This window comes from Vulpes vulpes, chromosome 10, assembly GCF_048418805.1.
Source record: "Vulpes vulpes isolate BD-2025 chromosome 10, VulVul3, whole genome shotgun sequence".
Classification (NCBI taxonomy): Eukaryota; Metazoa; Chordata; class Mammalia; order Carnivora; family Canidae; genus Vulpes; species Vulpes vulpes.
The window spans coordinates 72,620,431-72,645,674 of record NC_132789.1 but is presented as its reverse complement, the minus strand read 5'-3'; the positions used below and the strand labels follow the sequence as shown (position 1 = coordinate 72,645,674).

General features: G+C 39.5%; 1 protein-coding gene across 1 annotated transcript; it reads left to right on the top strand.

Annotated features, from left to right (window-relative positions):
* Positions 1-23,856, top strand: NDUFA12 (NADH:ubiquinone oxidoreductase subunit A12). Its single transcript, XM_026013076.2, has 4 exons — positions 1-170; positions 1,244-1,326; positions 4,421-4,508; positions 23,580-23,856. The coding sequence occupies exons 1-4, from the start codon at positions 85-87 to the stop codon at positions 23,758-23,760; spliced, it is 438 nt and encodes a 145-aa protein (XP_025868861.1). The 5' UTR covers positions 1-84; the 3' UTR covers positions 23,761-23,856.
* The last annotated feature ends 1,388 nt before the right edge of the window (positions 23,857-25,244 follow it).

Below are 25,244 nucleotides of genomic sequence, written 5' to 3'. Positions count from 1 at the left end.
TGGCCGGAACGGCGCCGCCGCGGGTTGGTTTCCCCCCGGTGCGTTTTGAGCGTCGCGCGGGGGAGGCTGGGCCTACGGGACAAGATGGAGCTCCTGCAGGTCCTGAAACGGGGGCTGCAGCAGGTCAGCGGCCACGGCGGCCTCCGCGGCTATCTACGCGTTTTCTTCAGGTAGGCGGCCGGAGCCGTGCGCTTGCCCCCGGGAGTGTGCGTGAGTCCGTGGAAGGAGGGCCGGGCCGGGTCCCCTGGGAGAACTCGCAGGTCTTGTCAAGGACAGTCGGCCGTCAGTCTCCGCGCTGCCTCCCCAGGCCGAGGCGTGCGTCCAGGAGTCTCCCTGAGGCAGGTTCGGAGTCAGCTGTGAAGACTGGAAGAGTCGAGTGCGTGTGGGTGCGGCAGCCCTGCCCGGCCTCCCGGACCGCAGCGCGCGTGGCCCCACACTCTGACCTTGGCAAAGTGTGTGCCTTCGTGGCCTCCAGCTTCCTCCTCCTCCGGCCGGTAAACAGTTGGCCGAGATGATGGTCAGGGTCCCGCCTAGACCTGACATCGGTTCAGGTGGAGGAGCAGCAGCGGCCGCTCCTCCAGAGACCCAGAGCCGAGTGAAAGCCTGGAGACGTTCGGATCCTTTGAAGATGAAATACTTCGGGCTCCTGATTCCTTGAGGGTCTCTGCTAACCGCAGTGCCTCTTGGCCTTGGAGTTATAGATAAAAGTAGTCTCGTAATTTGAAGATATTGCATCTCTATACTTAGTGTAATTTTTAGGACTGTGAGTTGAGTCGATCTGTCCTTTCTTTCTCTGTATCTGCGTGGTCCTGGGGGCGACCTGAGCGGGGGATCCTAGAGCTCTTCCTTGAAAGCTGGCTCTTCAGCAGTGGGTGGCTTGATCCTGCAGATGAAGGCTAGACGTGCACAACTGCTGACTCGCCCCAGGTCTCATTTTCCTAGTCGATGCAGCAGCTTTTGTTATACTCAACTCTATTAAATTTGTGGGGTTTTAAAAAAATATTTATTCATGAGAAACACAGAGAGAGAGAGAGGCAGAGACACAGGCAGAGGGAGAATCGGGCTCCATGTAAGGAGCCCGACGCGGGACTCGATCCCAGGTCTCCATGGTCACGCCCCGGGCTGAAGGGGGCGCTAAACCGCTGAGCCACCTGGGCTGCTCATAAATTTGTGTTTTGGACAAAGGATCATACTAAATTCTCTCTCTCTCTCTCTCTCTCTCTCTCTCTCTCGATATTCACAGGACGAATGATGTGAGGGTTGGTACCTTAGTGGGGGAAGACAAATATGGAAACAAATATTATGAAGACAACAAGCAGTTTTTTGGTGAGTACAGTATTTTTTGGTAAATAAGGAGAGTGAGATTGAGCCTTGATTTAACTCTTGTGTTCCATAATGTACAAGGAGCTTCTTCAGTGACTATATAACCAACGTACATTTTTTTTTTAATTTCATGGGATTATGTTATGTCTATTATTTGTAAATGGAAATATTCTTACTTAAAACTCATGGGCCATTTTTCCATAATGGTAAGTTGGATGTATCTACAGCATTCTTCTTTGGATTTTTGTTGGTGTTTTTTTATTTTAAAAAAAAGTTTCTTTTTATAACAACATAGTATTCCACTGTATGGAAGAAATCATTCCTTTTTCAAGTACTTCACTATTGATAGACATTTGGATTGCCTTCAGCTGTATGCTATTAGAAACAATGTTGCAGGGAGGCCTGGGTGGCTGGGAGGTGTAGCATCTGCCTTTGGCTCAGGGCATGATCTCGGGATCTGGGATTGAGTCCCGCACCTGGCTCCTTGCGGGAAGCCTGCTTCTCCCACTGCCTGTGTCTCTCTCTGTGTTTCTCACAAATAAATAAAATGAATGAATGAATGAATGAGAAAGAAGAAAGAAAGAAAGAAAGAAAGAAAGAAAGAAAGAAAGAAAGAAAGAAAGAAAGAAAGAAAGAGAGAGAGAGAGAAAGAAAGAAAGAAAGAAAGAAAGAAAGAAAGAAAGAAAAACAATGCTGCAGTGACTTGCTTATAACTACATCTATATTCATTTAAGTATTGTAAGAATAAATTCCTGGAAGTGGAATTCCTGAGTGTAAAAAGTACATTTAGGGGTGCCTGGGTGGCTCAGTGGTTGAGCGTCTGCCTTTGGCTCAGTGTGTGATACTGGGGTCCTGGGATCGAGTCCCACATCGAGCTCCCTTTGGGGAGCCTGCTTCTCCCTCTGCCTGTATCTCTGCCTCTCTGTGTGTCTCTCATGAATAAATAAATTAAATCTTAAAAAAATAAAAAGTACATTTAAAATTTTGATAAATGTTTATTGTGAGATTGTTAAGGCCCATTTTTATCATCATGACCTAATTCTGTGAAACCTTTTCCAAGGTTTTCTCCTCTGCCTTCACATTTCCCTGCCTAATTGGATTATAGTTTACTTGTAGTTGCTTATTCTCAAGATTGGTTTCTCTAATAAAAGAAGCCAAATCTTGATTTTGTTTTTTCCCTTCAAAAATCTTTATAGTTTCCATTTGGTCTAGGACTTGGGAGAAGGCTTCAGGGTGGTTAGAAGCTGCTGAGGGGCTGCAGGGAGAGGCTCTGGCAAATGCCTTAACACCAGAGGGATCCCAGAGGGGGCCCTCAAAGGCACCTGTGCTCCAGAAGATTCTAGTAGTGCTTGAAAATCTGTATTTTCTTTACTAGATAAGGCCATATTTAATTAGCATTCGTTGATATTACTTAGGAAAACTCTGAGGGCATCTGGGTGGCTCAGTGGTTAAACTTCTGCCTTTGGCTCCAGTTGTGATTCCAGGATCCTGAGATAGAGCCCTGCATCAGGCTCCCCACAGGAAGCCTACTTCTCCCTCTGCCTATGTCTTTGCCTCTCTCTGTGTGTGTCTCATGAATAAATAAATAAAATCTTAAAAAAAGAAAAAACAACTCTGTAAAGTAAATGCAGATTACTTTTTTGTTTATTGGCTTAAAATCCATTATAGAGATGAATTCAGTATTTTCTAATTGGGGGTCGTAGGGGCAGTAAGGAAGGAGTGGAAAGAATTAATATGTATTAAGCACTTTTTTGACCGGTGCTAAACTAGATGTATGTGTGTGATATTAAATTTTCATAGCAACCTGAATATGTAGTATGTATAGTCCTCCACCTTTTTTTTTTTTTTTAAGATTTTATTTTTAAGTAATCTCTACACCCAGCATGGTGTAGAGATTACAACCCTGAGATTAAAAGCCTCATGCTCTACCAGCTGAACCAGCCAGGCACCCCTATATTCACCCACTTTTTTTTTTAATTATTATTATTATTTTTATTTATTTATGATAGTCACAGAGAGAGAGAGAGGCAGAGACATAGGCAGAGGGAGAGAAGCAGGCTCCATGCACCGGGAGCCTGACGTGGGATTCGATCCCGGGTCTCCAGGATCGTGCCCTGGGCCAAAGGCAGGCGCCAGACCGCTGCGCCACCCAGGGATCCCTCACCCACTTTTAATAGACATAGAAACTGAGGCTCATAAAATTTGCCTAAAGTCCATTGATAATAAGTAACAGAGTCTTGATTAGAATCCAGGTCTCTCCTCAACTTAAGGACCCAATAGAAACAGTCGTGTAAATTGTAGTTAGGCCCCTAACTATTCCACAGAAACTTGTTAAGTAAAGAACACTGCCATACTATTTTGATGACATGAGCTGTCCTACTTATATAACCATTGTTTATAATGTTTGTTTATTATATATGATCATCAATTTCCAAAAGGATCTCTGATGGTCATTTTAAATATTTATATGGAAGCATATAATTTGAGTATGATTGCTTGTGAAAACATTTCTCCTGCCCCAGTCTCAGGAAGAGCTTTTTCTCTCCTACATACCCTGAACAGCTGGGAACACATTCCCCTACTCTCCTCTACTCCGTTCACAGAAGAACAGGGGAGAAACAAGAGTTCTCCACCCACAGAGTGAGTCTCAGCCCTAGTGTAGGGATTTTGCTCTTGCAGCTGCCAGGCTATTGATAAAAGCATACCATACACTTCCTGAGACTTGCCTCCACTAATACATCCAGGGTGCTATTCCTCTAACATTTCTCTCTCTCTCTTTTTAAAATTTTTTAAATTGGAGTTCAATGTGCCATCATATAGTATAACACCCGGTGCTCATCCCACTAAGTGCCCCCCTCAGTGCCTATCACCCAGGCACCCCAACCCCCCGCCCACCTCCCCTTCCACTACCCCTTGTTCATTTCCCAGAGTTAGGTGTCTCTCATTCTAACATTTCTCTATGTAAGAACACAAAAACGTCTTTTACTAATAAAAAATAGTTGTCTTCTTTGATATGCAATTATGCTTTTTGTTTTCATTTTTGTTAAGGTTGTCTTTATTTCCTCACATCTTTATAAATGTTGATCTTTCCATCCAGGTCGTCACCGATGGGTTATATATACTACTGAAATGAATGGCAAAAACACATTTTGGGATGTGGATGGAAGCATGGTGCCCCCTGAATGGTAAACTAAGTCAACATTCTATTTTATTTGTCTTGGCAGTATTTATTTCATTACACAGATATTTATTGAATATCTATCTATAAAAGTCAGTGTTGTTCTGAAAGTATCTGTCTCAGGTACGGTGACTGTAATAAACAACCCTAAAACTTTGTGTCTTAAAGCAATAATTGTTATCTCTCATAGTTTTTAAGGGTTCAGGCAAGACACAGTCAGGATAGCTTATCTGTGCTTCACAATGTCAGGTAGAAGACTCAAAGGCTGGATACCAGAATCATCTGAAGACTTACTCATTATCTGGCAGTTGGTGCTGGCAGTCAGCTGGGGACATAGCTGAGGCATTGGGTTGTAATACCCTCAGGTCACCTGGGCTTCCTCAGGCAAGTGCTCTAAGAGAAAGCACTTGGCAGAGCCCTATTGTCTTAACTGACTTAGTCATGGAAATCATCCAGTATCATTTCTGCATTCCGTTGGTGGAGGAAATTAGAAAACTCTGCCCAAGTTTAATGAAAGAGAACATTCCTCTTTTTTTTTTTTTTTAAGTTTTTTAATTTATTTATTCGTAAGAGACCCAGAGAGAGAGAGAGGTAGAGACACAAGCAGAGGGAGAAGCAGGCTCCCTGCAGGGAGCCCGACATGGGACTCAATCACACCCTAGGCTCAGCCTGCTGAGCCACCCGGGCTGCCCCGATTCCTATCTCTTAATGGAGACATGTCAACATCACATTATATGGTGGCGTATGCAATGGTGTGCTTGTCTTTGGGGAAAAACAGTATGCCACATTATCACCTGGCTGTGGGTGAAGGGAAAGCCAAAAAGAATTGTGACTCTGAATATTTGGCAGTTTGACTTTGGGCGAGTTCTTTAACCTTTCTGGATCTTAGTTTTCTCATCTGTAAAATGAGAGCCCTCAAATTCCTTAGGTCTCCAAAAACTATAATTTTATAATATACCTATCTTGACATAGAATTCTAAATGCTTTTACTTGAATTATCAAATTTTATATAAAATATTTCAAAGCCAAGTACTCATAATCTATATCATAGATTGCTAAGATAATGACATTTGTTTAATACACCATTAAACTTTAGATAATCTGTTACAGTCTAGAAAATTTCACCAAAAACTAGAAATAAGTGTATTAGGTTAACTATGACATTTTATTTTACTTGAACTTCGAATCATCAGAAACAGTTTCGGGCTCTATTCACTTCCATTCCAAGACATACCTTGGAAGTCCAGGCATGTAACATAAGTGAGTGAAGTACAGTGTGAGACTGTAGGGAGTAGTGGGGATCTAAAGGACCGAAAAGCACACTCTCTCAAAGAGGGCAGCAGTGCTATTCATCACTCCCCAGTTCCATCAGCTGAGAATCTAGCCAACAGTCTCTAGATAGGATTTTTCAAGAGAAAGTGGAAATGCATATTTCATTGTGAGATTTCTTGTTTTTTAAATGTTAATTTAAAATATTTGTCAATTTAAATACAGCCCAATCCAGTAGAACTTTTTCTGATGATAGAAATATTCTGTTTGTGCTGTCCAGAAAGGTAGCCCAGGACACTGAAATGTGGCTACTGTGACTAAGGAAGTGAATTTTTAATTTAATTTAAATAGGCTACTTGATTGGACAGAATAGTTTTTTAAAAATATATTGTGAACTAAGCAAAAACACAGTTGTCAGATTTCATCTACAATCAGTTTTGAACCTCTCGTGTACTATTTGGAGTAACTAACTTTGATGCATGTCAGTGATGTCGTTTGAAGACCATGATACAGGCATACCTGTACCCATATAAGATAGTAAACTTAATAAATGTTGGTTGTGTTGACTGCTCCACCAACTGGCCACTCCCCTGTCTTCCTCTCCTCAGGCCTCCCTATTCCCTGAGACACAATATTGAAATTAAGCCAATTAATAACCCGCCAAAGGCCTCTAAGTATTCAAGTGAAAGGAAGAGTTGTGCATCTATCACTTTAAATCACAAGCTAAAAATGATAAAGGTTAGTGAGGTAGGCATATCGAAACCAAGATAGGCTGGAAGCTAGGCCTCATGTATCAAACAATTAGCTAAGTTGTGAATGCAAAGGAAAAGTTCTTGAAGGAAATTAAAAGTGCTACTCCAGTGAACACAAGAATGATAAGAAAGTGTAACAGCTTTATTGCTGATACGGAGAAAGTTTTAGTGTTCTGGCTAGATCAAACCAACCACAACATTCCCTAAGCCAAAGCTTAATCCAGACCAAGGTCCTAACTCTCTGCAATTCTATAAAGGCTGAGAGAGGTGAGGAAGCTGCAGAAGAAAAGTGAAGCTAGCAGAATTTGGCTCATGAAGTTTAAGTAAAGAAGCTCTCTCCATAACGTAAAAGTGCAAGGTGAAGCATCAAGTGCTGCAGCAAGTTATCTGGAAGACCTAACTAAGATAATTAGTAAAGATGGCTACACTAAACAACAGATTTTCAATGTATAATAAATAGCCTTTTATTGGAAGAGATGCCATAGGCTTTCATAGCTAAAGAGAACCCAGTGTCTAGCTTTGAAGTTTCCTAAGGATAGACTGGCTCTCTTAGGGGCTAATGCAGCTGATGGTTTTCAGTTGAAGCCTGTATTCATTCACTGTTCAGAAAATCCTATGGCCCTTAAGAATTATGATAAATCTACCTGTGTTCTATTAGTAGAACAACAAAGCCTGGGTAATAGCACATCTGTTTACAACATAGTTACTAAATATTTAAGCCCACCTCAGAAAAAAAGCTTGGAAAAAAAGCCTACCTCAGAAAATGCCTTTCAAAATATTACTGCTTTCTCAGAATACACTTGGTCACCCAGGATCTCTGATGGAGATGGACAATGAGATTCATGTTGTTTCATGTCTGCCAACACAGCATCTGTTCTCCAGACCACAGATCAGGCATGATTTTGATTTTCAGGTCTTTTTAAAGAAATACATTGCATAAGGCTATAGTTGCCATAGGTAGTGATTCCTCTGATGGATCTGGGCAGAGTAGATTGAAAACCTTCTCAAAAGGATTCATCTTTCTGGATGCCATTAATAACATTTGTGATTTCATGGGAAAGGTTCAAAATATCAACACTGACAGGAATTTGAAAGAAGTTGATTCCAACCTATTGATTATGGATGGTTTTGAGGATTCAAGACGGTGGATAAAGTAACCATGGAAGTAAATGTAGAAATAGCAACAGAACTAGAATTAGAAGTGGAGCCTGAAGATGTGACTGAATTACTGAAATCTCATGATTAAACTTGAACAGATGAGGAGTTATTTCTTATGAATGAGCAAACAAAGAAGTTTCTTGATATGGAATCTACTCTGGTGGAGATGCTGTGAAGATGTTGAAATTACAGCAAAGGATTTAGAATATTACATAAACTTGGTTGATAAAGCAGTGGCAAGTTTAAGAGGATTGATCTAATTTTGAAAGTAGTTTTACTCTGGGTAAATGCTGTCAAACAGTATCACATGCTATAGAGAAATCATTTGTGAAAGGAAGAGTCAAATCAGTGTGACAGACTTCATTGCTGTCTTATTTTAAGAAATTGCCACAGCCATCCCACTATCAGCAGCCATCAACTTTGAGGCAAGACCCTCCACCAGCAAAAAATTAAAACTCCCTAAAAACTAAAAAAACAAACCTCCTTAAAAGCTCAGATGATGGTTAGTATTTTTAGCAATAAAGTATTTTTAAATCAAGGCATATGTTGGTTTTGTTTTATTTTTTTTTTAGACATACTGCTATTGCACATTTAATAGACTACAGCATAAACATAACTTTTACATACATGGAAAACTGAAAAACTCCTTTGACTTGCTTTATTGCAATATTTGCATTATTGTATTGGTCTGGAACCAAACCTACGATTTCTCTGAGGTATGCCTGCCTTGGATTATGTCTTTGTAATAAAACTCATGGGCTCTTAACCTGAGAACGCAGTAGTGATTCTGCATTTGAGGCTGGATTTTGTATTCTTTTTATTTCTTAAAATTTATTTATTTGAGAGAATGTGCACACACAAGCAGGGGGGAGGGGAAGAGGGAGAAGGAGAGAGAAATTGAAGCAGACTTCACGCTGAGCATGGAGCCTGACTCGAGGCTCTATATCATGACTCTGAGATCATGACCTGAGCCGAAATTAAGAGTCAAATGCTTAACTGACTGAGCCATCCACGTGCCTCTCCTTTTTTCAATGGGCAGTAACAGTCTGTGGTTCTGTTAAGGTTTGAGAGACTGATTTTAGATGAAGAGCTATCTATTTTTCTCTGAAGGGGCATTTTATATGTCAGGGGCACTGTTTGAGTCCCAGGTCTTAGTGTGGGATTTGACTTTAGGAGGCAGGGTGTCCTAGTTATTTGTTTATTTGATTGTTTCGGGGCAAGATTGGTCTTTGGAGGATACAGAAGGTCAGTGGGCGGTCTTGTTCAGATCTCAGATGGATTGAGATCTATCTCAAAGGACTCATCTTTACATTGGTGCTCATGGTCTGTATTTTGGGTGACTGTGATGGGGCGGAGGGGAATTGATTTAAATTATGTGATGAAACATTTAAAATTACAAAGTAGTAAACATTATGAAAAGATAAAAGTACTATTCAGCCAAGCAAGTTCTTTTATATGACCTGAGATCACTTGGAAAAGAGGTTGAAAGCTGTAGAAAATAACATCACTCCAGCAGGAGCCTGAGGGCAGTTGAAGATATAAAGCTGAATTTCTTTGTGGAGAGAATCTTCCTAAGGGCTGTGTACTTTTCATGACCCTTGTTTGTAAGGGAAGCTTAAAGGCTTATGATGTAGGGAGAAGTGCTGTTGGACAAGTTCAGCTGTTTGTTTCTCAGAACCCCCTTTGTTGAGTGTAATACACTGTGGAATTCTAACTTTGTGGATTCTTACCTTTGATCCATGAATAAATTTGAAGTTGGGTTGATGTATCTTTAATTAGAGAGTTATATATCTTACATATAAAGTAGTGAATAGCAAACCCAATTTATCATCATTACTCATTCAAATAACTGTTTATTGCATACCTACCAGGTGCCAAGAAGTGTTGTAGGCACTGGGAGTACAACAAAGGTCTTGCTCTGCTTGCGGGGAAGGCAGAAAAACAAATACATTCCATGTTTTAGGCAGTGATAAATGCAAGGGAGATAACACGAAGCTGGCATTCATAAAGGGATGACTTTATGAGTAATGGGAAGATCTGGTGGCTGTTTTATTTGGAGGTTAGGAAATGCTTCCTTGAGGAAATGATGTTTGGAAATGGGAGGGAGCAAGCCGGAGAAGGGGGAGGTGGTGGGAAGAGCTCCAGGCAGCAGGAACAACAGCGCAAAACCCTGTGTGTTGAGATTTATTTGCTTGCATTCAAAGAACAGCAACATGGCCAGTTTGGCTGGAATGGAACGAATGAAAGGAAGATTGTAGGTAATGAGGTAGGAGAAACAGCTAGTGCCTAGATTATGCAGATGTGGTAAGCCATGGTTTTTTTTGGCTTTTTTTCTAAATTTCTTCGAAAGTCACTGGAAGGTAAAGCAGGATGTGATCTGTTTTACAATTTTTTAAAAATTGGGAACAGTCCTACTAAACTTTCTGAAAAGTTACAAGTATTTGAGTCATTTCAAAGTAAGTTGCCAAAGGGATGACCTGAATACTCAAAAGTGTGTGATTCCTACAAACAAGGATATTCTGTGTAACCACAGTTTAACTCTCAAAGTCAGGAAATTCACAATGGCATACCACTACTGTCTAATCTTCAGACCCCATTTCATTTCATCAGTTGTGCCAACAAGGTCTTTCATAGCCAGAAGATCTAATCGTGCATTTCAGGTGGATCTTACTCTGTCTAGTCTCCCTCTAGATTTGTTCCTTAGCTTTTCCTTTATTTTCATGACCTGTACAGTTTTGAAAATTACAGGCCGTTACAGAAAGTCTTCCAGTGGGAGTCCATCGATCTCATCTTATGACTAGATCCAGGCTATGTATCTTTGGCAGGAATGTCACAGAAACAGCGTCATGTTCTTGTTGCATTCTGTTAGGTGGCACCCTATTTTGACTCGTCCCATTACTGATGATAAGTTCTCTCACTTGAATAATTCAAGTTTTGAATTAAAGTTTTGGTGATTCTGTCTGGTTTTTCCTTTCTAAAGTTTCCCTTTGCAGTTAATTAGCATTTTGTGTGGAGGTACTTTGAGGTTATGTAAGTATCCCACTACTCCTCAGACTTTCATTCTACCCATTTTATGTCAGTATGAACTCCTGCTCTAATAATGGGTTATAATTCATTACTGCACTTGTTCCATTTATGCATGTATGTATGTTAATGTGTGTGTGTGTTTATTTATTTATTTTCCCAGTCTGCCTATTTTGCTTTATCACCCTATCTCCCTCTTCACTGGCAACTATCAGTTTGTTCTCTGTATTTATAAGTCTGCTTCTGCTTTTTACTTTTTTTTTTTTATGTTTTGTATGTTTGTGAAATCTTACGGTATTTGTTGTTCTCAGTCTGACTTAGTTCACTTAGCACAATACCCTCTAGTCCAGTCATATTGTCACAGATGGTAAGATCCCAGTCTTATATAACTAATACTCCACTGTATATATATATCACATCTTTATCCATTCATCTGTGTGTGTGTGTGGGGGGGGTACTTGAATTGCTTCCATGTCTTAGCTATTGCAAATAATGCTGCAGTTAACATAGGGGTGCATGTACTTTTTGAATTAGTGTTTTTATTTTCTTTGGGTAAATACCCAGTAGTGGAATTGCTACATCATTTAGTAGTTCTGTTTTTAATTTCTTTTGTTGTTGTTGTTTTGTTTTAAAGATCTTATTCATTTATTTGACAGCGTGCATGCACACAAGCAGGGGGCTTGGCAGGCAGAGGGAGCGGGAGAAGCCTGACGTGGGGCTCCATCACAAGGTCCTGGGACCATGACCTAAGCTGAAGGCAGACACTTCACCACTTAACCACCACCCAGGTGCCTCTCTATTTTTAATTTCTTGAGGAACGTCCATACTGTTTTCCACCACAGTTGCACCAATTTTATTCCTACCAATAACATATAAGGATTCCTTTTTCTCTACATCCTCACCAGCACTTGTTATTTCTCATCTTTTTGTTGCTAGCCATTCTGACAGCTATAAGGTGATATCTCGTTGTGGTTTTGATTTGCAATTCCCTGGTGATTCGTGATGCTGGACATCTTCTCATGTATTTGTTGATCATCCTTATGTCTTTGGAAAAGTATCAGTTCAGGTCCTCTGCCCATGTTTTAATCAGAATGTTTGGGGTCTTTTGGTGTCGAGCTGTACAGATTCTTTATATATTTTGGATATTAATCCCTTATTGGATATATCATTTGCAAATATATTCTCCCATTCTCTAGGTTGCCTTTTTGTTTTCTTGATGATTTCATTTGCTGTGCAAATCTTTTCATTTTAGTGTAGTCCCAATAGTTTATTTTTGCTTTTATTCCCCTTGTCTGAAGGGACACATCCATAAATATGTTGGTAAGGGCAATGTCCAAAAGATTACCGCGTGTGATTTACATTTTAAAAGCATCTCTGTCAGGCAGCACAGGTGGCTCAGCGGTTTAGCGCCTTCAGCCCAGGGCCTGGTCCTGGAGTCCCGGGATCAAGTCCCATGTCGGGCTCCCTGCATGGAGCCTGCTTCTCCCTCTGCCTGTGTCTCTGCCTCTCTCTCTCTGTCTCTCATGAATAAATGAATAAAATCTTTAAATAAGTAAATAAATATATACATACATGCATGCATACATCTCTGTCATTGCTGTGAAGAATGAGGAAGGGGACAGTGTGAAAACAGGCTAATCACTTAGAAAACTATTGTATGTAGTTGTCTGAGCTGTTGGAGGCTGGACTAAGGTGATAGTGATGCAGGTTGTGTTTTAGGACTGTTTCAGTTATCCATTATTCTATAACAGATTATCCTAAATTTAGCTTATGACAATAAACAGAAAAAAAAAAGACAATAAACAGTATCTCACAATTTCTGTGGATAAGGAATTGGTGCAATTTAGCTAGATACCTCTGGTTTAGGACCTTTCACAAGGCTACACTCAATATAGTGTTTGGGGTGCAGTCATCTCAGGGTCTAATCTGGGAAGGATCCACGGCCAAATTCATTCACATGAACTATAGGCAGACCTCGAAGATTTGCTTCTGTACTTCCACAAGGCCATCTCTGGATGTGGCTTCCTGAGAGCAAGTAAAGAGATCACCTGAGATGGAAGACACAGCCTTGTGTGTGAGTAGTTTTCTTTTCTGTTTTTTTGTTTTGTTTTGTTTTGTTTTAACATTTAAGAGAGACAACAGAGGAGGAGCAGAGTAAGAGTGAGAGAATCCTCAAGCAGACTGTGCTGAGTGTGGAGCCCAATGCAGAGCGATCCCAGAACCTTGAGATGTCACTTTTTTTTTTTTTTAAATGCATTTACCATTTTTATTTTGCTGTGCAGAAACATACATTCACCATGGGTTGTATGAAACCAAGAGCTAGACCCTCAACCAACTGAGGTGCCTAGGTGCCTATCTTTTTTTTTTTTTTTTAATTGAAGTGTAGTTAGCACAATACATATTAGGCCAGTCTTTCTAAAACCTAATCTCAGAAGTGACATCCTACACTTATGTTGTATTTTAGTTATTAGAAGTGAGCCAGCAAATACAGCCCACACTCATGGAGAAAGGATGAAAGGGGATAAAAACTTCAATCTTTTCCTTCCTCATTAGGGAAAAACTCTGTTCTTCCCTGCTATGTGTTTCTCTTGTGAGTCTCCTTTACTACTTATACAAAACTCTTCACTCTGACACTTCTGGTCACCAAGCTTTAGAAATTTTCCCCCACAACAAGTAAATCTCTAACACCAGCTGGATGTCCTACAGTTTAACTCATTCTTGACACTGTCTTCCTGGAGATAGCATCAGATCCCACAGGTAAGGTTTTCAGCCCCACAACACTGCGCTACTCTACCTCTTGTCCAGATGCCACTCATAAGCCCAGGTTGTCACCTGTGCTTCTGATCAGCCAGCTATAGATTGATCCGGAAGGGGTGAGGCAGAAAATTCCTAGCTTTTGATCATGGCTTGGTCTTTCTGGTGACTAACCTCATCCAGGACCATCTAGGAGCCTAGTCACAGTCACCTTGTTAGAACAAGAGCTACTCTTAACTGCTCTTATTAGGAATTTATAAGGGTTTTAGGAGACCTGTATCAGGGCAACTATATACAAATACTGTCTTATATCACTTTTGATTGTCCTTAATTTTATCTTTCTTTTAAACTAATTGCTGCCGTCTGGATAGTAATGCATAAAAGTCTTTATTTTCTTTTTTATTTTCGTATTTATGCTAGTTAGCTTTTGTATAGAATCAGTGACTGATAAACCAAGTGAGTAATTAGTATCTACATGCAATTTGACAAGATTAAATGTTGAGAGTAAATTGCTGAAAAGTTTGGGCTCTTCTATGCATAATAGTATAAAATTACTGTTTCTGCTTTTATCAGGAGAAACAAAGATGCTTTTTTGTGAAGTGTTGGGACCCTGAAATCCTTTAAATCAAGTTATAACAAGCAAATAGGGCTTGCCTAGATTTTTCTCTACCATGTATATACTTTTTTCCCACTTGGTGGCACCTTATGTTCATTTCTAAGTAACGTCTTTTCTCCTTCAGTGTAGTAGAGTCCGTATCTCCTTATTGATTTTCTTGATAATGATTTTTCTTATTAGGATTAATGGTTAAGTTCCTGAAATAATATGTAAAAACATCCTTTTAAAAATAATAGCATATGTTGAAAATTTCCATTTTTTAACAAAATAATTTTTTCTTAAAGATTTTTCCAGGGCCATGGTGAAATTAAATGTTTTGCTCTTGTGAGAATTCCTTTTCCTTGTGGTCAGCTTTTTTTCAGTTAGTATATGATATTTTAAATGCCTTGTAGTAAAGTAGGGTGCAAGTTGGGGGAATTACTTGGGGTAGTAGGAATCAAGGATGCTTCATAGGTTTGGGGCTTGAGAGGTTGGATAGATGGTGGTATCATTCATTGAGATGGGAAGACTGGGAGAAAGGTAGGATAGGGAGTGGAGAATTCCAGTTAGAAGCCTCTTTTTTGGAAGTAGTCAGTTTGAGATAACTGTCAGAGAAGAAATATGTCAAGTGAACAGCTGGTATGTAAATCTGAAGCTTAGGACAGAGATCAGGCTAGCAAAGAAGAAAAGTAGCTAGCAAGGTTAAAAGGAAAGGAAGAGAGAATAGCATTTCAACAAGATGAGAAGGCTAGCTGTATTAATTGTTGCTGAGAGATTTCATAGAGTAAGGACAGAAAAGTGTTCATGTGATTTGGCAATATGAACTTCGTTGAATCTAAATGGAGTCTGTTCTTAAGAGTTTGAGAGTTCATGGGGCGCCTGGGTGGCTCAGTTGGTTGAGCTTCTGACTCTTGATTTTGGCTCAAGTCATGATCTCAGGGTGTGGCTCCATGCTCTTCAGGGCAGATATCTGCTTGAGGATTCTCTCCTTGTCCATCTGCCCATCCCACCACCTGCATGCTCGATGCTCATTTGCTCTCTCTTTCTCTCAAATAAATAGATCTTTTTTTTTTTTTTTTTTTTTTTTTTCAGTGAGAGATCAGGGCACCTGGGTGGCTTGGTTGAGTGCCCAACTCTTCATCTGGTCTTGTTCTCAGGGTCATGGGTCAAGCCTCATGTAGGGCTCCATCCAGAGTGCCCAGCCTAGTTAAAAAAAAAAATGTGAGAGATCAGAAAAGTTTAAAGAATCTGGTATGGGGAAGGATAATCTGCATAGCCCTGTAAGAGACCACCACTGTCAATACTGGGCATATTTTGTTTAGTCTTTTAAATAATTTTTTAGGTAGTAGTTGTGTTCATAATCATATTCAGGGTTTTTTTTCCCTCTTAGTATTATATGCAGTTTTCCATGTAATGAATCAGTAAAATCACTCCTAATTTTTTTTCTGATTATAAAAATGTACAAGTGTTATAGAGAACCTGGAAAGTACAGAGATATGTGAGGTAAAAACAAAAACGCTAATTCCTTGGCCCAGAAACAAGCACTGTTAACATTTCATTCATTAATTGAATGTATATTTGAGGATCTGCTTTTGAATAGAGAAGGAATATTTTGAAAGGGTCACAGTGTGGAGAATAGATTGTAATTTATTAATCATAACCTTTTTAGAAGAAGATTTATGATTATAAGTAACTATATAGGTATGTGTATATATACACATACATATATCATTATTATATATAATATTCTGTTTACTATCTCCTTCTTCTCAATAAGTCACAGACATTTCCCCTAGTCCACTAAATATTCTACTTGTCAGTTTGAGGTTTTTAGTGTCTGAGACGCATTTGATGTATAAAGGATTAATGGGAATTTGGGTTTAAAATTAATAGGCTGTTTATTACAGCTGCAAATTTTTATTATCACAAATTTTTTTTAGTTTTCATTTTAATTCCAGTTAACATGCCTTGTTATGAGTTTCAGGTATACAATATAGTGATTCAGCTCTTACATACATCACCCAGTGCTCACAGCATGTGCACGCCTTAATCCTCATCGCCTATTTCACCCATCCCCCACACCTCCTCTCTGGTAACCATCAGATTGTTCTCTATTATTGAGAGTTACAGCTGCAATTTTTAAAACCTAGTTGTTCTTAAGCCTTGAGGTCCAATTTATAAATAGGATAACAAGATTAGTAAATTGAACATTTTTGCATTAAAATAAAGAACAATTATTTTCTCTTGTTTGATGAATGTTTGATAAACTCTAATGGAAAGGATTAAAATCTCATAAACAGTTGTCTCCATTTGCAAGTTTAGGTAATTACATTCCTTTCAACATTTTGGGTCACATTTATAAATGTAGTGTATTTTTTTTCGATGTCTTCAAATGTCCAATGCAGATAAACAGACCTCTCAAGCAGAATGTTCCTAAGCCCTTAGATGACTCATGTTTAGCCAAGCCAGAAACTGAAGAGTCATCCTCACAAGTCTTTCTAGTATCCAGTCTATCAGCAGGTTTTTTTGTTCTTTCCAAATATGTCCCACATCGATCATGACCTCTATCAGTATTATTCTTGTCTAAGTCACAGTTCTCTCTTTCATGAAACTTTTTTTTTTTCTTAAGATTTTATTTATTTATTCATGAGAGACACAGAGAGAGAGGCAGAGACACAGGCAGAGGGAGAAGCAGGCTCCATGCAGGGAGCCCAGTGTGGGACTTGATCCCAGGACTCCAGGATCACACCCTGAGCCAAACACAGACGCTCAATGGGTGAGCCACCCAGGCGTCCTGAATTTTGTTGTTGTTGTTTTTTTTTTAACTTTTTGTTTATTTCTTTGCTGAGAAAGAGAATCTTAAGCAAGCTCAGTCTCACAACCCTGAGCTCATAACCTGAGCCAAAACCTCATCATTTAATCTTGTTTGCAGAGTTTTAAGACACAGACATTTCTGTTTTTATGTAAGAATTACACTTTTTTTCTTTATGGCTTTTTGGGTTTAATATTAATCTTAGAAAGGATTCTTCAGGGGCAGCCCAAGTGGCTCAGCAGTTTAGTGCCACCTTCAGCCCAGGGTGTGATCCTGGATCTCTCTCTCTCACGAATAAGTAAAAATCTTAAAAAAAAAAAAAAAAAAATTTACTTATTTATTCGTGAGAGGCACACAGAGAGAGAGAGGCAGAGACATAGGCAGAGGGAAAAGCAGGCTAGCAGGCTAGCAGGCTCCTTGCAGGGAGCCCAATGCGGGACTCGATCCCTGGACCTCGGATCATGCCCTGAGCCGAAGGCAGATAATCAACTGCTGAGCCATCCAGGCATCCTGATAGCAGCAAATTTAACAACAAAAATCTAGGCAGTTTTGTGTCTTTCTTCTTCTTGGATAATATATATTATTAATTTTGGGAATCAAGGCTGGCTTCTGATCATAATGTTCATGTTGCAGTGTTTCTAGTTAACATCATTGGGCATAGAAATTCCAAAGAATTTTTTCAATTTTTCAAGAAATGGGTAGGAGGGGTGCCTGGCTGGTTCAGTCAGTGGAGCATACAACTCTTGATCTCAGAGTTCTGAGTTCAAGCCCCATGTTGGGTATAGAGTTTACTTAAAAAAAAAAAAAATTATTTTAAAAATCATATGAAAGACTAAAGAAAAAGATGATTGCTTTTTGAGGTAAAAATATACATCACACTAAAATGATTATTTCTCCCACTTTAGTTTATGAAACATACCCATACATACCATTCAAATCACTTATTTATTACTAATGTAGGTATTTCGAATTTTAAAACTGAGTAAATAGAATTGAAATGACTTTCCCAAGATCCCACAGCACATATGCCACAAAGCTGAGGCGTGAACAAAACTTCCCAATGGTTGAAAAGAACCATTTAGCCAAGAAACTTAAATTATAATCAAGAGATGAAACTGGATTAGGATTATGATAGCATTTAAGTATCTGCGAAAATCCCTAGATTCATCTAACCCCAGGACGGGAATGATAAATTTAATGTTTAAAAAACAAAAATAGACCCGCCTCCGCAGCCTGACAGCCTCGGTGCAGCACCCCCACGCCACCCTGACTCATCCCTACCCCCGGGGCCCAGCCCGAGACCCCCCACAGCCTGACAGCCTCAGTGCTGGCCCCCCCCTGCCCTGACCCGTCCCTACCCCTGGAGCCCAAAAAACAAACAAACAAACAAACAAACAAACTGATGCACTTTAACGGATGCTTTAACGGATCGCCTGACACTTCTGGGTCTCTGGGCTGCAGATGGACAACAGGAGTAAAAGGACCACTTGGGAAAGTCTGGAAGTTGGACCTCATATTGTCCAACATTTGCCTGTTGTGATCATTTTTCTTGTCTTAGCTTCTTGAGTTTTCTCCCAATCAACACAACTGCTATATAGCTTTCTTGGGCTCTTTTCTCATGGAAGAGGATCTCCTTTCGATAGTAGAAGTGTTTCTCTCCAGTTCTTTGGCCATGTGTTCTGCCACCTTGTAGAGGTTGTGAATCTGATATGTGGAGTTGACGTTTCTGCACACTTTGGGAAGTTTCTTCTTTATTTCTAAGTATTATGTTTCCTCCTAAGATAGTTTTCCCTGAAGTTGCATGACATGTTCTTAATGTAATTTGAAGCTTCAGCTGCTTATTAATCTCACTTTCAAGCTGTGAATTTCCATGCTGCAAAATGCTTCCTCGGTTTGGAGATTTGTTTGTCCTGTAAGCTCTTAATTCATTTGCTTTTCTTCCCACGATTTTCTGGCTATTTATTGGTTTTCCTCTTCAGGACTTTGAAAGGATCCATTGAAGTCTGCATCATCAGTGACACACTTCAACTTCTGCCTGATACACAGGGTCATTGCCATTTTCTGCTTCGCTCTTTTGCTCAGCTTCCCAGTTCACATGATACAAGCGTGACCTCTAAGGAGATAAGGGAACGGGATGGTCTTCAGCAGGTTTTCAGCCATTAATATTAATTGGCTAACTTTATCTTTCAGTTCCTGTTTTTTTTTTTTTAAGATTTTATTTATTTATTCATAGAGACAGAGAGAGAGAGAGGCAGAGACACAGGCAGAGGGAGAAGCAGGTATCATACAGAGAGCCTGACATGGGACTCGATCCAGGGTCTCCAGGATCACGCCCTGGGCTGCAGGCGGCGCTAAACTGCTGCACCACCGGGGCTGCCCTCAGTTCCTGTTCTATTCATGAGTTCAACTGCTCCAGCCCTTTTTTTCTCCTGCTGCTTTTCCTGGACTCTGCTTCCATCTCACAGTTTCTTGGTAGAGCAGTTCTTGGCTTTCTGGAAAAAGAGTATTTTTATTCAAATCATCCATTTTCTTCTGAAACTGTTCTTCATCCTCTGATGTCTTTTTTTCCCTTAGATTTTATTTACTTAAGGAACGAGCACAAGCAGAGGGAGGGAAAAGGAGGGGAAAGAATCTCAAGCATACTATGCGCTGAGCATTGAGCCTAGCACAGGGCCCAATGCCAGGGCCCTGAGATCATGACCTGAGCTGAAGGCAGATGGTTACCTGACTGAGCCACCCAGGTACCCCAAAGATTTTTATTTTCGTTTATTTTTGATTGAAGTGTAATTGACATATAATATTATATTAGTTTCAGGTGTGTAACAGTGATTTGAGATTTATATACCTTATGAAATGCTCAGCACACCCATCTGTGATCATACAAGGTTATTACAGTGTTATTGATTATATATTTCCTATGCTGTATTTTACATCCCTGTGATTTACTTATTTTATAACTGGAAGTCTACCTCTTAATCCCCTTCACCTGTTTCACCCATTTGCCCCATTCCTCCCCATTGCCAAACACAAGTTTGTTCTCTGCATATATGTCTGTTTCTGGTTTTTTTTTTGTTTCTGGATCCCATATATAAGTGAAATTATATGGTATTTGTCTTTCTCTGACTTACTTCCCTTAGCATAATACATCCTGGTTCCATCCATTTTGTTACAAATGGCAAGATGTCATTCCTTTTTTATGGTTGAGTAATATTCCATTGTTTATATATACACATCTTTATCCATTTATCATTTATTTATTTATTTATTTATTTATTTATTATCCATTCATTTATTGATGGACACTTAAGTTCCCTCCATATCTTGACTATTATAAATAATAATGCGGCAAGGAACATAGAGTTGTATATGTCTTTTTCAGTTTTTTGTTTTCAGTGGACAGATACCCTGAAGTGTTATTGGTGGATAATATGGTATTTCTATTTTTAATTTTCGAGGGACCTTCATACTGTTTTCCGTAGTGACTTCACCAATTTACATTCCCATTACCAGTTGTACAAGGATTCTTTTTTCTCCACATCCTCACCAACACCTGTTATTTCTTATCTTTTTGATACTAGCCATTCTGACAGATGTGAAGTGATATTTCATTGTGGTTTTGATTTGCATTTCTTTGATGATTAATGATGTTGAGCACCTTTGCATGTTTCTGTTGACCATCTGTCTTTGGAGATATGTCTATATTCAGGCCTTCTTCCTGTTGTTTTTTTTTTTTTTTAATTGGTTTGTTGTGTGTTGAGTTATATGAGATCTTTGTACCCTTTGGACATTAATACCAATCTTAAAAAACTGTTTTCATTTGCAGTGATTTTTAAAAATCTATTTTATATGGCATATATTTTAACTTCCTAAATTTCCTATTAGGTTATTCTATTCTTCACAAACAAATCCCTCCATTTTGCACTTAGTATGGTAGACAATCTCCCACTGAGGGACTATTTAAGGGAAATATATTTTCAAAGAAGGGGAATGTCTTCCTTCCTTGTTTGTTGACATACTCTTCCTCTTAAACAACTGAAAATAGGATTAACCACTGTTGAGATTTATTTCCATTTGATAATGGAAATATCAAATATTTCCACTTGATATTGTAATTGTGATTTAGTATCTTTGTTTCCAGTTATTTAGACACACTTCAATATATTTGAGTACTAGGTTTTTTCTAAAATGTGATATGTTTTCATTATTTCCTAAAATGTAATATATTTTCTTTACAAATACTGATTTATTTTTAAAGATTTTATATATGTATTCATGAGATACAGAAAGAGAGGCAGAAACACAGGCAGAGGGAGAAGCAGGCTCCCTGTGGGGAACAGATCTGGGTTTTTAGCTCAAGCACCACTTTGGGTGTAGAGATTACTTTAAAAATTTTTTAAATATATGTATTTTTTAATGACCCGGCTGAAAATCTTTTTTGCCAAAACTCTTTGGTGTGGAAACCTAGAAGGTATGATTTATTTAGCCTTTATTTAATAACAAGAGAGGGTTACATCAGCCCTAGTAGATTATAAACATTTTCTTGTTTCTTAGAGCTCTTTATACTGCCATCATAAGAATAAATTATCACTTACTCATTCCTTGACTTTTGCCTGTAGTCTTGCTGGATAGACATTTTCAGATTTTATGTATTGTGATAAAAAATATTTTTAGTTTTCTTGAGTATTTTCTGCTTCTCCATAAGATCTTCAGTTCCTCACTTAAGTAGCTGAACAGGCACATATAAGATTTCGACTCTTGATTTCTTAAATATCATTTTAAATTTTAAGAGTCTTGACAGCAATTATTCTAATACATTTTCCTTATTTTAATAGAATAAATTAATTATTTAAGTTGCCTCGACAAGGTAAAAGTTAAATATTTCTGCTTACATAAAGCCCCTTGGTAAGTAACAACCTTCGTTTTGACAGCTAATCCCTCCTTTGAGTGACTAGTGGAGCCTGTCTCACTGCCAGCATCTCAGAGGTTCAGAGCTTGTGTTCATAGTCACAGTTTATTGGTCCACATCACTTTCACTAGTCCCCAATTAATGCTGGAGAATATAAGACACCAGCCCAGGGGTGCCTGGGTGGCTCAGTCGGTTAAGCTTCTGCCTTCTGCTCAAGTCATGGTCTTGGAGTCCTGGGATCAAGCCCTGTAGGAGGCACCCTACTCAGTGAGGAGTCTGCTTCTCCCTCTCCCTCTCCCTCTCCCCCACCCCCTTGCTCATGCTTACTCTCTCTCTCACTCTCAAATAAATAAAATCTTAAAAAAATAATAAAAAATAAATAAAAAGGAGTTTACTTTAGGAAGTACCTATTTAAAAAAAAAAAAAAAAAGACACCAGCCCAGTGTGTAGAGACATCTTCATTTTTTATTATGTTAGCTGATCATGGTATATCTTTAGACACAAATAGAGCAACAGTAATAGTAATTTATCTCCTCTCTTAGGAGAGGCTAATTGGTTTTGGCCAATTACCTATACCTATCAGTTATTGCTAGCAAATATTCTTAAATAGCATCACAACCTTTTTTTTTTTTTTTTTTTTTAAGATTTTATTTATTTATTCATGAGAGACAGAGAAAGGCACAGACACAGGCAGAGGGAGAAGCAGGCTCCATTCCATGCAGGGAGCCTGATGTGGAACTCGATCCCGGGTCTCCAGGACCATGCCTGGGCTGAAGGCGGCGCTAAACTGCTGAGCCACCCGGGCTGCCCATAACCTTTTCTCATTAGCTTTAGTTTTAGTTATTTTACTGAAACCTCCACTTGCCCTTTTCTATATAGCTGAAAAATCTTTTTTTTTTCCCCTTGGAGCCACATTTCTCTTGCTTGTTCCTGCCCATTACTCCTTTTTCCCTTAACATAATCCTGTCTTTGAGCTCCCAGCCTTGGGAGATCTGGTGTGAGTTCTCTACTTCCTGTGTCATATAAACTCAGAGTGGCTTCCTGCTCAGTTCTACTCTTTGTCCCTTGGACTTTATTCCTTCTTTCTCTGCCGTGAGTAGCAGCATCACTGGTCTCTTTCCTTTCTACTCCAGGCATCCAGCTTCCTTTGAAATTAAATTGTTAAACACTTAAAACTGAAATACTTGTGAATTTTAGGCTGTGATTTAATGTTTTTAATATAATAAATCGTATGTCCTGTAACACCCGCTCTTAAGCTTGAATTTAAGATGCACGCAGAGACCTTTTCTTCAGCAGGAGCCTTGTTGAATTTTAAGCTAAAGCTCCATCACCAGAGCAGCCTGAGCAAACTGAAATCCCAGAGCAGCCTCTAGCATCTAATAGCAATAGTATATTCGTCAGTTTGGAAATACCTTTTTACATCTAAAATTAGGGTACATATTATAATCAATAGTAGTGTGAGTTAGTTGGTAGCATTTTTTTCTTACAGATACATAAACTAATGTGTATCTTAAAATTGCTAGTGTCCTCCATATGATGAGATACAGTAACAGTAAAAGCATAGCTAATGTTTTGTTGTGTACCTACTGTACACAGGAATTTTTCTAGGGGCATTTAATCCTTACACCATCCTTGGGAAGTCAGGATGCTCAAATGAAAAAGCTAAGGCATATAGCAGTTCAGCTAGCAAGTGAGGGGAGCTGAGATTTGAGCTCAAGCCACCAGAATAGCCCCAGAGCTTCCTGCTCAGTGCTCCTCCCACCACACCACCCTGCGTCTTTGTAACTGTCTTTCTCTTCCTCTTAAAGGCATCGTTGGCTTCACTGTATGACCGATGATCCTCCAACAGTAAAACCACCTGTCGCTCGTAAATTCATCTGGACAAACCATAAGTTCAATGTGAGTGGCACTCCAGAACAATATGTACCTTATTCTACCACAAGAAAGAAGATTCAAGAGTGGGTCCCACCTGCAACACCTTACAAGTAAAGACAATGGAAAACAGTTTGAAATGTGAAATATGGGATCTTCAGGCAATTGCACTTTTACTGCTTCCTATTAATTTGATTAAAATTGTTTGATTAAGCAGTGTCTTTTGTGCTTTTTTTGCCCATACCTTTATCGTTCATGAACTGCAAAATAGAAGCTTCCAAACGTGAGTGATTGAAGTACACTTCTGTTGGGTGGTGCCTGGTTTACCCCCTTGCCACTGTGCCATGTCTGTGCTTCATGACCTCGCCTCACATAGCTGATCCGCAGGGGAAGACCTAAAGCTGAGCTGAGCTGACAGATTTTCTTGTGGGAATCTGAAAGGTGAATGGAGGGCGACAGAGGCTAAGAGTCACCAGAACTGGATGGCTTTTATGGCAGCTCTCTAGGGAGGAGGTCAGCAGAGATTTCCTATTTCCTGAATTTGGGTTCTTTCACAGTTTATTTGGACCTTTGAACTATTCCAGGATCCATCCCAATGTATTCTTACTTCCTTGAGCTAACCAGGGTCATTGATTTTGTTGTCGTTGTTGCTTACAAACAAAGGAATTTTAATACCCAGATTGGTTCCAGAGAATGGGTTATAGGTAAAAGACCTTGAGGAAGAGGTGGGCTCTCCGGAATTGGTTGTATCTGGATGGGGTGAAAGGCAGTGCAACGCCCCTCTGTATTCTGGATGGAAAGCTAGCAGCTTCAGTGATCAGCTTTTCAGGCTCTATTGCCTTTAGTCAACCAGTTTCCATGAGCCCCTGAGCAGGCGGCCTTTGGGTACTGGTTAGCAGCCACCTTAGAACAATTAGTGGTATTGGGGGAAATACGCCAGGATTATGGAACCACATGGTTGCTTTTAAGAGCACTGGATAATTTACAGAAGAAAATGAACCTCAATTCCCAAATCTCAACTCAAGACATTGAGTAAAACTCAGGACTTTGCTACTTTGCTAACCTCCTCAGGTTTCTTATATGAAAGTTAAGGGATAGTGGAGCACCTGGGTGGCTCAGTGGTTGAGTATCTATCTGCCTTTGGCTCAGGTCAGGATCCTGGGATCAAGTCCCTTCTCCCTTTGCCTATGTCTCTGCCTCTCTGTGCCTCTAATGAATAAACAAATAAAATCTTGAAGAAAAATAAAAAAAAAAAAGGAAGCCTCGGTGGCTCAGCGGTTTAGTGCTGCCTTCAGCCCAGGGTGTGGTCCTGGAGACCTGGGATCGAGTCCCACATCGGGCTCCCTGCATGGAACCTGCTTCTCTCTCTGCCTCTCTCTCTGCCTCTCTCTCTGTGTCTCTCATGAATAAATAAATAAAATCTTAAAAAAGAAAATATTAAGGGATAGAGCTGACTGACTTGGTATAAGGGACATGGAGAATGGAGAAGAAGCTAGAATATCATTGACTATACATTAGGGTTACCTGGGGTGTTTTGTTTCTTTCTTTGTTTTTAATAAAGAGGTCCAAGTTAATAAATCAGCATCTCTGAGGGTAGGATC

Coding starts and splice junctions, on each gene's coding strand:
- NDUFA12 (XM_026013076.2), top strand. CDS start 85: ATGGAGCTCCTGCAGGTCCTGAAACGGGGGCTGCAGCAGGTCAGCGGC. Junction 1,327..4,420: donor AGACAACAAGCAGTTTTTTG/GTGAGTACAGTA, acceptor CTTTCCATCCAG/GTCGTCACCGATGGGTTATA. Junction 4,509..23,579: donor AGCATGGTGCCCCCTGAATG/GTAAACTAAGTC, acceptor TTCCTCTTAAAG/GCATCGTTGGCTTCACTGTA.